The 13,130-nt window shown below is 40.1% G+C and overlaps 1 protein-coding gene across 1 annotated transcript; it reads left to right on the top strand.

The window, feature by feature from the left end:
- Positions 1-2,127: 2,127 nt before the first annotated feature.
- spint1a (serine peptidase inhibitor, Kunitz type 1 a) lies at positions 2,128-10,219 on the top strand. Its single transcript, XM_035168929.2, has 10 exons — positions 2,128-2,944; positions 3,464-3,621; positions 3,717-3,858; positions 6,080-6,247; positions 6,963-7,010; positions 7,363-7,494; positions 7,608-7,658; positions 7,813-7,983; positions 8,824-8,883; positions 9,147-10,219. Exons 1-10 carry the CDS (start codon positions 2,533-2,535, stop codon positions 9,332-9,334), a joined length of 1,530 nt encoding a protein of 509 aa, XP_035024820.1. The 5' UTR covers positions 2,128-2,532; the 3' UTR covers positions 9,335-10,219.
- Positions 10,220-13,130: the final 2,911 nt, after the last annotated feature.

Genomic DNA, 13,130 nt, shown 5'->3' with positions numbered 1-13,130 from the left:
AGGTCAATTGCAGCTATAAAAAGTGGAGAAAGGGTAGGAGGGTAACCACTGCAATCTAGATATGGTTATAACTCTGGCTGGAGATATGCCAACATGCCCGAATAAAATCACAAAGATTATAAGTGCATTAGTCTTTTTTTTCTTTTCCCCCCAGTCATATGATCTGAAGACTTATCTATCATCAGACACCTCTGCATACCAACACACCAGCCATATCTTTTTTACTCAGTAAAAGGGTCTTCAGTTTTTATCTGCTGACAGACTCAACAGGGTTTGATATGCTGAGGGCTCTTGTGTTCGCAAACACTTCCAACAATGGCTGGGTCCCCCTGACAGGTGAGCCAGGGTTCCTCTAGTGTGATAGCCACCGCGTCCTTTCAGAACAGCCATTATCAGGTGTACGTTTAATAAGCCTTGAAGTCAAATTGGCGTCCTCCGTTACGCACCCATCCATAATGGATGACTAGCAGAGCACTGTTTATGGCTGTTTAAAAAGTCAATTTAACGTCTGGAAGCCGTTTGCGAAGTTAAACATCAACAGTGGCACATAACCCAAGGTCAGAAATTCATAGTTCTGCATCCCAGTGCCAATTTTTTTTCACAGGTGAGACAGCAGAGACAACAGGCCGCAGAGTTTCCACAGATCCTATTACGATATGAATGATGGGGTTCAGCTTTTTGTTTTGGCAGGGACTCAATCAATCAGCCATAGCTGCGCGTGTTCACCCACTGATGCACCGTCTGTTACAAACGCTGAATTATTGAGTGGCTCCTGCAGCTCACCTTTCTGGGCAAACAAATTCATTCATCTCGTCCGAGGCTACTTGGTTCCGCAACGCCGGCTTGTCTAAAACGTGGGACGTGGACTGGAGCCGTGCACTGGGCCTCCTCACCTCAGACCTGGCTGGGTGACTCATTCTAGGACAGAGGAATGGAAAACACAAGCAGAGGATGAGTTAGACGTCTGGTGGTTTGTTTTCAGTGTTGAGTGAAGATTTCATTATCCGGTTACTTCCCTCATTTCCCCCAAAGGCATCATTACCTGGCAAAATTTGTTGGGAAATATGATTCACTCTAAATAACAACAGCAAATTTTCAAGATTTCATCAGAGCCACCACTTCCTGCCTCTCCCCAGGTTGTTGATCGGTACATGGGTGACGTCAAGATTGCAATGTGATTACTTAACCAACTCAGTATCACCTCCTGTCACAACAACATTGTGTTTCTTAGGATCTGAGTGATAATTTGTGTTAATGATCCTATACTGTACTATACATATACTATATGACACATACTTTCATTAGGCGAAAGTATGAGTCATACTTTGTTCACCCTGAAGATTCTTCCTTACCTGTCGGTGGGATTATACTGCCACCTTCTGGATTAAAGCTAGCAAATGATAAATAGACGTTTAAACGAGCAAGATAAATGCGGTTTTATTTGGGTATTTTTGCCGAATAACAACAACAGCAATAACTAACTTCCCATGTTGTCTGATTACAGGTAATTCGATTTCCCACCAGTTTTTATGCTGCCTTTGTACTTTTACTTTGTTTTGCCTATGTGTCAGAATTCTGTTCAAATTAGATTTGTTTTACCTCATTATCATAGTGTTTCATATGCATCATTGTCTTTTTAGAGAATGTTGGTGCTATTTGCTTGAAAGTAAATAAAATTAAAAACATTTCTTATAAGGTAATAATTTGTACTTATCTATCTGGTATAACAAAGTGATTATTTTATTTTATTTACACTTGAGTATTCAACATAATTAAATCATATTTATCAATCTTATTATAAACCATGTTTTCCACTATTCCCTTGGGTAAAAACAGTTTTATTATTCCCAAGTAGCTGTTACATTTTTGTCTCATTTTATTATTCTACATTGTGCTTATAGAATTTGTTAGTGCAGGGTTACTTTTTTCTAGGGGAAATACATCATGACAGCTATAGTGGAAAAATTATAAAGTAAGGAGATTAAAAGCTGTATGAAAGGCCCACAGACACTTCATGACTGTACATAATTATGTAAGTATGTCCGTGTTTTAACAGTGAGGTTCACACATTGACTCTCACTCACAAAGCTGCGGAGTGTGAAGCCTCAGCCAGTCTCAGTATAATCAGGGAGTGGCATGTCAGGAGTGGAATTTCACTTCCTGTATCTCTCAGGTGAGTCACCTGGGCCGACGTCGTTGGTGGTTTAGGTTTGTGTCGACATCAAAGCAGAGGATCGTCCCGGGGACAGTTTCAGGGTTGTTGAGGATCAGCTCGGTGTGCACGGACTCTGCGAACATCACCGATCACCGATCACCTCTGAGTGCTGCTCAGGAAGTCGCTTTCAGGTCATACTTAGTTGAAGGTTGTTACTCGAGAGGAGGAGAAGTGTTGTTTTTTTCCGTTCGCGGCCTAAACACTCAACAGAGAAGTTAATTAATATTAAGCGGTAGTTTTTTTTACCTCACCTGACGCCACTGCTGTTCCAGGTGATCTTTGTGTGTGTGGTCAACACAGACAGGACCATTTCAACCATGGTTCCGGTGCCCACGGGACCCCTGGGCGCGTGTGCGCTCCTGCTCTCCGCGCTGCTGCTGCGCTTCGCCGGGGCGCAGGAGACCGGAGAGGAGTGTTTGGCCAATTTCAAGGGCGGAAGAGAGGATTTCGTCCTCGACACAGACGAGTCCGTGAAAGCCGGAGCCACGTTCATCTCGTCGCCGAGGCTGGACCGAATCAGGGACTGTGTGGGCGCCTGCTGCAAAGATCCGAGGTGCAACGTCGCCTTCATGCAGAGGGCAACCGATGAAGGTTTGGTGAAATCCTGCTTTCTGTTTGACTGCCTCTACAAGAAGAAATACGCCTGCCGCTTCGTCAGGAAGAAGGGATACACAAACTACATCCTGGAGACCCTGTATGATAGCTATCTGGAAGTGGATACTCCTCCAAGTAAGAATCCAAACTGTTCCAAATTACACTTCCAGACAGCTCCACATTGATGCATGTCAAAGTTTGTCAGGAGGGAGCCCTTTGAATCATTGTGGATTCTATTATAATCATTCCTTTCAGCAGAAACATGTGTTAAAGGTGAAGATTTGACACTGTATCTAGTCAGTTATCTATAAAGTTAAGTTAAAGTTTTGGGCATAGCACTTAATTGAATCATATTGGCTCAGATCCTTTGTCATTGTTGTCAGTGTTTTCTAATAATCTATTTCCCTGTTTTTCCATGGTCTTTGTTTAAGCATTTTGTTCCACGGTCACAGAATTAGGGCAACAGCCTTCATTTCAGCATGTTCACACACGCCAGGCCGCCATGGCCCCTGGTGTAGTGGTTCAGGTTTCTGTTTCTACCTCTGCCTCTTCCTGTGTTGCAACCTTGTGTTCTCAAATGACTCCTCATTGTGTGTAAGTTATCGTAGAGGTTGTCTATAAGTGATGTGCGCTGATCCAATTTTGTCACCCCAGATGAATCCGACCGTCCACCAGTGGCCAACGGAGGCCTGGACCTTGTGGTGCAACCTCAGGACAGTGTGACACTGAATGGCATACAGAGCAAAGATGACAACGGGATTGCGTCTTACAAATGGCAAATGCTGTCTCCGTATCCTTACGCAGTCTTTGAGGTAAGTGACGGGACCGCAGTGCAAGGCCAGGCTTTCTACAGTCCAGTTTGGACCAGTAGTAATTCTGCAACACTGTCCTCTTTGATTCCTCGTAGACAACCAGCTTTACTGACCAGATCATCGTGTCCAATCTGACATCTGGGGTTTACAAGTTCCAGCTGACCGTCACGGACACTATCGGCCAATCGGACTCGATCAAGGTCACTGTTCTGGTCCTGACTCCTGAGCAGTCTGAGCGTGAGTATCTAGGCTGATAGAAACATCATCTGAACATATTCTTTCATCTGTTTTCCTCCATTTTTCTTTGAAAGCGTCCGTCTTGTTGACCAGGACATGAGTAATATGACTCTAACACACATGCAAATCCCAGCGTGTAGATCAAATCTCATATCAGAGTTGGCTGCTGTAGTTTCGTTAGTTTCTCTGCAAATATAGACTCAAAGTTAAGTATGTGACCGAAGAGTTTCACTATTAAACATGAGTCACCTCATGTTTAGTGTTGGGCCATAAGCAAGACATGATAATTCCATGTGGTTCTTAGATTTCTTTAAAAACGCTGTAAAATCCTTATGTTCTCCTTAACGTTTAAAATAGGAGTTTCCGGAAAAACAGTGTGTTATTTCAAAACGTTTTATTCGTTACCCCAAGAGGATTTAGCTGGAAAGGAAACAAACCACATCGGTTTACCTGGAATTGTTTGGCGTTTTTGTCACATGAGCTGTTCCATGTTAGTTGTCCTCAAACCTGTCAAGGCACGTTCGCCTAATTCCTACTGCCTGAATGTCGCAACGGCAAATGAAGATGATGGAGAGATAAAAGCTTGTTTTATAAGAAGATTGAACCAGATCTGACTTTTGTTGACAGAAAAAAAAAAACAGCTGAACTTTAGAACCAAGTGTGTCTTTTTCATAGAAGAGCGGGTTTTTTTTTTTTTTGTTGTATTTATTTTATACATCCCTGCAGTTTCACTTCCCTTGCTCACACGACCCAGAAATCCACATCGAATGTCTCTGGGCACGTTTTCTACAGAAAGCAAAGCTTGAGTCAACTGGTGGTGTGTTTTTTTTTTTTTTTCTCTTCTCACTTCTACCCTGCTGCGGTCCCACTCTCTCCACCCCCGACCCCACAAAACCTGTTCGTCTGGTTTCAGCTTGAGTTACACAAACAGGAAAACTCCAGTCACATGGGGATCCTCTTCAGTATTGATTAAACGTGATTGAAAGTCTTAAAGTTTCTTCCTTTTTGAAAGCACTTTCTTAAGCTCAAGTTTGTATCTGTTGGTTTCTGGTTGACAGAGGGACAATGAAAGACTTTTAAGCTTTTGGTGTTTCAGTTACCCATTAACAGCCTTTGTCCTTATTGGAGTTAGGAATGTACTTCACGCGTGAGCACGGCTGCGAGCGGAGCTGCCACATTTACTCCACAATAATTACCGGTTTGAATAAACTCATTCATAAATGACAGTCCGTGATAGTAATGTGAGAACTTGGTGATGAAAAGAGCACCTTCCAGTTGTTGTGTTGCCTTGTGATATGTGTACTTTATGTGGGCGCTGAATCATCAGCCACATATACAGACAATCAACAGTACATATTGTACCTCTGTAACTTCTCTGCTGAATCGCATATTGTTTATTCTCAGTTGCATTTGTCTATACACGAAAACCACATGTATAATTATGTGTCTGGATACTCGTGAGACAGACACAAAGAATAGGAAGTTGAGACAAAACACAAAATCATTTTCTCATTGAAGCTGGTGTCGGATATGAGACCGGAGTTTTGGATTTGTGGTGCATTGTTAAGTGTCCAGTGAGGATATCTGATGCATATTTCATTAGTATTTTAGTGCATTTCTGAGGAAAACTAGTTAGCTGACAACTTTTAGCGTCAGATTAACACCAGGGAGCAAATAGTTAGTGTTGGGGCGATTTCACAATTCACTAGACTGAGTTTGTTGCAACACAAACTGAGCCATGGTCATGAAAACAATTAGACGTGTTTACATGGACATCAATAGTCTGAACTAGAACGGCACTCAGTAACGGGATTACCTTGCAGAGGCCCCTGATTAAAACCACATTTAAATTCTTTAGATCCAGCTTTTTTCATTTTGGATTTGCACTTTGTACACACATTGCATTCACTCATAAATATCACTCTCCTAAACAGGGCTGATTATTTTCGCCAAGATCTATTCTACAATAATCAACTAACTGCTGCAAAACACCATTTTTTCACAATGAAAAAGATAGTAAAAAAAAAAAATTAATGGCTACCTCCTTGAGTCATGCCCCACACCTCCAACAAATGCCATGGAAATCGGTTGAGCAGTTTTTGCGTATTTCTGCTAACAAACAGATGAAAACAGGGATTGTTAAATGTGTCAAAAAATATTTTTGCAGATTTTCAGGAAGCACAAGCAGCATTTCTGATCCTTTTATTCTGTGTCTCACCAGTACAATGTATGGCCCCAAAGAAGATGGGACCATGCCGTGGTGCTTTCACCCGATGGCATTACAACGCCGCCTCGGAGAAGTGTGAGGCCTTCACCTTCGGCGGCTGCAGGGAGAATCTCAACAACTATTTGTCCATGGATGAGTGCACGAAAGCCTGCTTTGGCTCAGGTATCTATATCTTTTGTTTATTTAGCTCTCTCTGGGAAGCAGTATGCATTTAGATAAGAAGAACGTCACCACCGTCATGTATGTAAAGTCAAATGTAATGTTACAACCAGGAGATGGTTAGCGTAGCATAGCTTTAAGGTGGCGGATCTAGGGTTTTTCTAAATCAGGGGTCATTCTGGCGCCTGGCAATTATATGTCCAACATCCATGCACAACTCCTGATTCAGTGAGGTGCACATTTTCAGTCATTCCTTATTCACTGTTAGCTCTATAGCTTTGAGCAAAGCCACACATCATGGAATATATTTTGAAAATTGTTCCTTGTTCGAGCACATTCAAAAAAGCTTAGGAAATGAAAATCAACAAATTGTCATATTTATTGTTAGTAAGCGACTTTATTTTATTTATTTATTTAACCAAAAAAAAGGCAGCTGACCGGACAGGACCCCCAGATTAAGATGGAAACATGGGGGGAAATGGAAAGCTAGTCTAGTTTTGTTAAAACAACAAAACGGCTTGGATTTGTATTATATTTTAATAATATATATATTATTATTTAAATATATATTATTTTAATCTAATAAATTGTATTCATATATATGTATGTATAACAAAATGACAACATAACATTAGTCTTATTGTTTTTTTTGATGGTGTCAACATGTCATTTTTTTAAATCATTGAATTTTAATCTCATTTGTTGTTTTATCTTTCAGAGAAAAGTGCCATATCTGGTCGAGGTTTACCAATTCCCGCACCTAAGGGTAGGTGAATTCAGATATTTGTCACATCATCTTTTTTTAAACAAGAAGAAAGCAAATGATGAAAATCTCCTGTTGCTAATGATGCTCATCATCGGGTCTGTGATGGATATTTGACCTGGTGAGGCGTCTGAAAAAAATAGATCTGAGAACTATAGTCTTTTAAGTAGGCTTTGTTCCTTGAAAGGAAGGTCAGACAATCATACAGCATGTGAAGAGCATTCTGTAGAGGGAATGCTCTTTTATGCAGATATAGTGAAAAGGTGAAATGTTGTTGAAATGCACATTGCTAACATAAAAATATTGATTGTTGCCACTCCGAAGTGACATTTCCTGTTGTGTTTGTGTGCCACAGGAGAAAAATGCGGTGCTCCCTGCTCCACAAAGCAATTCACCTGTTCCAACGGCTGCTGCTTGGATCCAGGCCTCGAGTGTGACGCAACACCACAATGCAGCGACGGCTCAGATGAGCAGAAGTGCGAAGACTGTGAGCAGCGACTTTGCAAACTAGGCTTTATCTTAACACAGACTCATGGAATTAGAAATGTAGAAATAATAAGGGACTGATTTTAACTCTCAATGTGTCCTGTGTGCTTCTAGTGGACAACAAGTTTCAGGTACTGCTCCAGATTCCAGTGGATGAGCAAAAAGGTGATTTGAACTTTAGTAGATTTGTCCCTGGCACACACAACATTTCACGTTTCAATTTCTTTCTTAAAATTTGAAAAAAATTAAAGACGCTCTTGTGAGCTGTTAGCGCTGCATACAATCTCACCCTACCGGTTCATTTTATTGTCGTTGACAGTGCGCTGCACGGAGCCTCCCCACACAGGAAGCTGCAGGGACAGTATCACTAAGTGGTACTTTAACCCCATTCAAAAGGAATGCTTCCGCTTCAACTACGGCGGCTGCCAGGGGACTGAGAACAGATTTGACTCTAAGGAGGCCTGCAAGAAAGTTTGCCGTGGTGTTACAGGTGGGTTGTTATTAAGGTATTTTACCCCAATATTTGTATCCTGGTAAGTTAAAATCCTATTTCCACCAGGAGTTTCCTCAATGGCATCTTTTTCCCGATCCTCTCCAAACTGTCAAATTTCTCCTTGACTTTTAAAAACAGTGTACGAGGAGTTCACTCGAGCCGTTTGAGACATGAACTCCGGATAATGTCTGGGGGGGAAAAAAATATTCTGACACAGAAACAAAACTAATATACAAAGTTTTAAAATGCATGGGGAAAAGCACGGGAAAAAGTATTTTTACTTTTATGGCCTGTGCAAATGCAGTGAGTTATTAATACATAAAGCTGCTTTAATCAATGTCTTTACAGGCCCTATTCATAATGGATCATATTAATACATACAATGGGAATGGAGTTGCTTGTAGCTCTATTGAGATTATAGGAACCTGTTTATTTTTCATGACTCACACCTTTGCTTCACAGTCACTGGTTTTATCGCTGATGTTTTTTGGAACAAGACAAAGTTTACAACACACTGGTGAACTTTAAGCTCTTAGCTGAGCCTGATATTTGCCTCACCAGTTGGTGGAGAACAAAATGGAGCCAAAGGGTGAATGCTGGACTTGAGTTCAATCGAATGTTGACACTGGTCCACGACTTCTGGACGCAGAAATCTGCACCTGAACAAGTTAACCATATCGGCTTGTTTCTGTGGCCCAAACAATTATACGTTATTGTCGATTTTAATTTCCCTCCACAGTCGAGTGCAGTTGAATGAATTCTTTCAATGCTTTTTTTTACATGTGGTGTTCTGCGAAAAACTCATGAATATATATATATTTTGTCTTTCTCTTTCAGAAAAGGACATATTCGCAAGAAAGGCGGCGTTTGAAAAGCAGGTGTTTGAGAGTGAGCCAGGTATACCACCTTCATTTTTTTAATGTTCTACACCTTTATTGGTCAAATAAACTTTAATAGTTAGGTATAAGTCGACCTAAAATCTATCTGCTCCACCAGGTGTTTGACTTCTAGTGGGTACGAGCTGTTCAATAATGTCATCCAAGTTTCATTCCAATTCCAGCGCAATTTTCCAGTTCACGGAGTTGGTCAAAGCAGACTTTGATGTAGTGATCTGCTTTAGTTTTACCCATTTTAAAGGTACACTCTCTTTCATTCAACAGCTATCATTGCAATTGCTGCCGTCCTGGGTCTGGCGATCGTCATCCTTCTAGGCCTCCTGGTGTACTGCCTCTTAAAGGGAAGGAAGAAGTCAGTACAGCGCCACCGCGTGCCCGTCAACACCGCCCCGGTCACCTCAATGGAGGACCGAGAGCATCTGGTCTACAACGCCACCACCAAGCCCATCTGACCCTCAGCCCTCACCTTTGACCCCCCCGTCCCGGTGAAGAATGACACTGGTTGCCGAAGCCCGGTCATAAGCTGAACAGACTCAGACGATATCCGTCGACTAAGTTTGAATGCTGGAGGGGATCTGTTTTTATTTCGTCCATATAATGGATGTTGTTTTGTTTTTTTTAAGGGTGAAGTACACTGAAGCCAGAGTGTCGTCAGTGATGAAATGTGACGTCTTATGATTTGACTTTTAGCTTGTATTCAATGCAGGGACCTGTTGGAGTGAGTTGTTTGAAACTGTGTGTACTCAGGTTAAAGGGGAGGATTTTCATTAGTGAGGAGTTAGATTATCACTGGATATCATACAGTTCATACAGTCCATCAATAGGTTCTGATTTTAATGTTCTGTCGCTTCTATGACATGATCTGATAGTTGCCAGAAAAATACCTCTTTTTAAAATAGTCAGTTTTCATGCCTGAACTGTCAGCAGGTCTGTGCTGGTCTGTTACTCTAAAGTAAAAGACCAGATTATTTAGCGTTTTTCGGAATTTATAATGACACATGATAATCCCTCCAATATACTGAGGTCTTGCCACGCCACCTTCTCAATTTTGCTGTTTCATACGTCACTGTTACACTGGCTTACAAATACAGCTCATTCATAATGTTGTACATAATCGTAGAGTTTTGAGAAAGTGATATTTTACATGAGAAGATTATTTTTGTCTGATTTCTCAAAAGTGTTTTTAGAATAAGATGAACACATTGATACATTTATAAAGCAGCCTTCCTGTTGATTATTCAACATTTTATCAAATGTTTGTACATATGACCTGATTTGATTCTCTGCGACGTAAGCAGCATTGTGATGTTTATACTAAATAAAAATCTAACCCAAAATGTACTTGAGGGTCATTTTTTCCTGGAGTTTTTAAGTTGTTATTCACCTAAGTGTGATTGATAACTTCCGCAGTTCTTCACACACTTTCAGCTTCATTGCTGTTGCTGCTACAACTAAACGGATTTTTACCTGTTTTATCTCACTTCTTAAGATATATTTTCATTAAAAAAAAAGAAGCTTTTCTGATATGATTTCTATGGCTTTTATAATCTTTATTATTATTACTTTAAATGTTTGTGAGTTTCATATTGTTTGTTGTAAGGCATTTTCTTACTTGTATAGAAAAGTGCTATACAAATAAAGTACAATTCGCAGTCACACACTTTTTCTATAGTACACTGTTGGCACAGCTGTCAGGAGCAATTCGGGGCTTCAGTATCTTGCCTAAGAGCACTTCAGTATGCAGACTGGAGGTGCCTGGGGTCTAACTACCACCATCTGGTTAGTGGCGACCCACTTATTACTTACCTATATTAGTCATACTGTTTGTTCTTGTGGCCTCACAAAGGTTTATCATGTATTTTAAGAAGTACTTAGTTTAAACAGTACTTAGTCTAGCTATGATTCATTATGTTTTCTTCTTAAGCTCAAACGAATTGCACTTATCTCCCAGACAAATAAAAGACAGCCGCTCTGATACCATCCAGGCTCTTTCTCCTGTGACCTCTGGGATTCTAATATTTCTAACCAAAACACAAATATCCGCCCTGTAAGTATGTGCGCACAAACTTGACACATGAACTGATCCGTGAGTCTGTGCTCAGCATGTCTAGTTTCAAACAGCTGATGTTTTCACATTTTGTGTGAGGCCGAGACAGAGATAAGACAAAGCCTGTCTGCTAAAGGTTTTTTTGCTTATCGTCAACCTCCCTCAGGCGACAGATCCCTTTTTTATTTACAGTAACACACAGCTATTATCCAAGCTCCTCATAGGCCACATAAGTACAGGTTGTTTTTTGTTATTGGAATTTCAAGTGTAGCTTTTCCAGTAGCCTATATACACCCACCCTCTCTCTCACACACACACACACACACACACACTTTCTGTTGACATTAACAATAACCTACATTACCTACACATTTCCTCTATGTCTGTTGGTTGTGAGTTTGTTTCATGCAGAGTCACTAGTGATCTCTTTAGTCAGTCACTCAGATAATCAGAAATCCTCTAGTCTGGCACAAAAAGCAAATAAAATAAACTAGCAACATTTATTTGCAAAATTAGCAACAAAACTACATGTAACAAAAATAAAGTAGTTGGATTATTATGACTGCTTGCCTGTGGATGACCTCTACAGGAATCAGCAGCTGGATTTAGACTAAACCACAGCTGCAGGTTCAACTGTGGCCTCTAACAACACAGTAACAAGGTCTGAGAGCCCATGTTGAGCTCATTCCCGAAAGCACCTAAAGTAACAGATTGAAAACTTGAATTCACAACCCCTGTGACCATGTGGTCAAGTAGCAGAACAACATTGTAATCCTGATACCGACTTTCATCACCACTTCCCTATTAAAAGTTTTGACTGTGCAGATACTGATATTTAATTATTTGTTTGACAATTTATTTATTTGTTTGTTAATTAATTAAAACATGAATATATTTTTTTTCTTTTAACATTAACATTGGAGTTTCACTGGCAGGAAGACGCCACCCACACACAGGGCACATGCATTACCATGTTTACACCAGCAGATGGCGATATTGGTTCGTTAGATTGTTCAAATCTTCTGCCTTAGCAGCCACTTCAAATTACCTAAAGCTACTTAAACTTCATTTCGTTCATTATAACATCTTTGTCTTTTTCATAATTTGTTGCTCTTTTCAATTTAATAGAAAAAAAAAAAATATATATATATATAATCATCGAGACATCTCACTTGCACATTTTACTGGAGTACGTTCAGTCCTATACGCCTTCGAAGAACAATTAAATGTCCATTTCCACATTGTGTTCACTGACTGAAGTCAAGCAGCACATTGCCTTTTCTAAACACAGGCCTCATGGGGAGGATCTCCAGGAGGAGGGCAAAGACCCCCAAAGCAAAGGCGCCCCTCTCTATGTGATCAGCCGCATATAAAGTATCACCCACCAATTGATTCACTGAAGCCAACCATTGTGAGCTCCACCATTCTGCCGAGCTGACCCTCATAAATGTAATTGTCAGGGTGACAGTTTGTTATGTCCTTTCACAGGCCTGTCATTGGTTCGCACACACATGGAAAGTTACTTTTATAGTGAAAAATAATCAGCTGCTCTCTGTTTGTTTGTGAAACTATACTGGAGTAAAAGGCCAAGCGGTGTGATCCAGATGTTAGGATGTGGGAACACATCTGTCTTTCACTGAAATGACACTGGCCTGTCAAAAACAGGCGCTGCTTTGTTGCCTTCATTTACTCCTCGTAAAGTAGACTTTTTTTCAGACTAGTGGACTACTACTACTACTAATAAAAAAAAAAAAAATAAATAATAATAACAATAATGGTAAAACTACTACTACTACTACTACTACTACTACTACTACTACTACTACTACTAATAATAATAATAATAATGTAATTGTAAATTAAACTTAATACATCTTATACCAACAACGATCATTATTTAACCAGTGTTATCATTAGACAGAAAGTAAAGTAATAAAAGAACCCTATAAAGATCTTTATCTTTATTTAGTATTCTTTGTCATTTCCAGTCCAGATGAGCCACAATAGGGCTCGGCAATAAAACAATATAGATAATTATCATTATTATTATTAAATAAGACAAGACCAGACAAGACAAGACCAGCTAAGATAAGATAAGACTATCAATCCCAAAGGAAATTCTTGTACCAGCTTACTCCAAGATTACAGTATCAACAATAGAATACAGGGAATAAAAGAAGCATTAATTAATTATACATTAT

The sequence above is a fragment of the Hippoglossus stenolepis genome, chromosome 10 (genome assembly GCF_022539355.2).
Source record: "Hippoglossus stenolepis isolate QCI-W04-F060 chromosome 10, HSTE1.2, whole genome shotgun sequence".
NCBI lineage: Eukaryota > Metazoa > Chordata > Actinopteri > Pleuronectiformes > Pleuronectidae > Hippoglossus > Hippoglossus stenolepis.
This window is presented reverse-complemented; position numbering and strand designations above follow the sequence as displayed.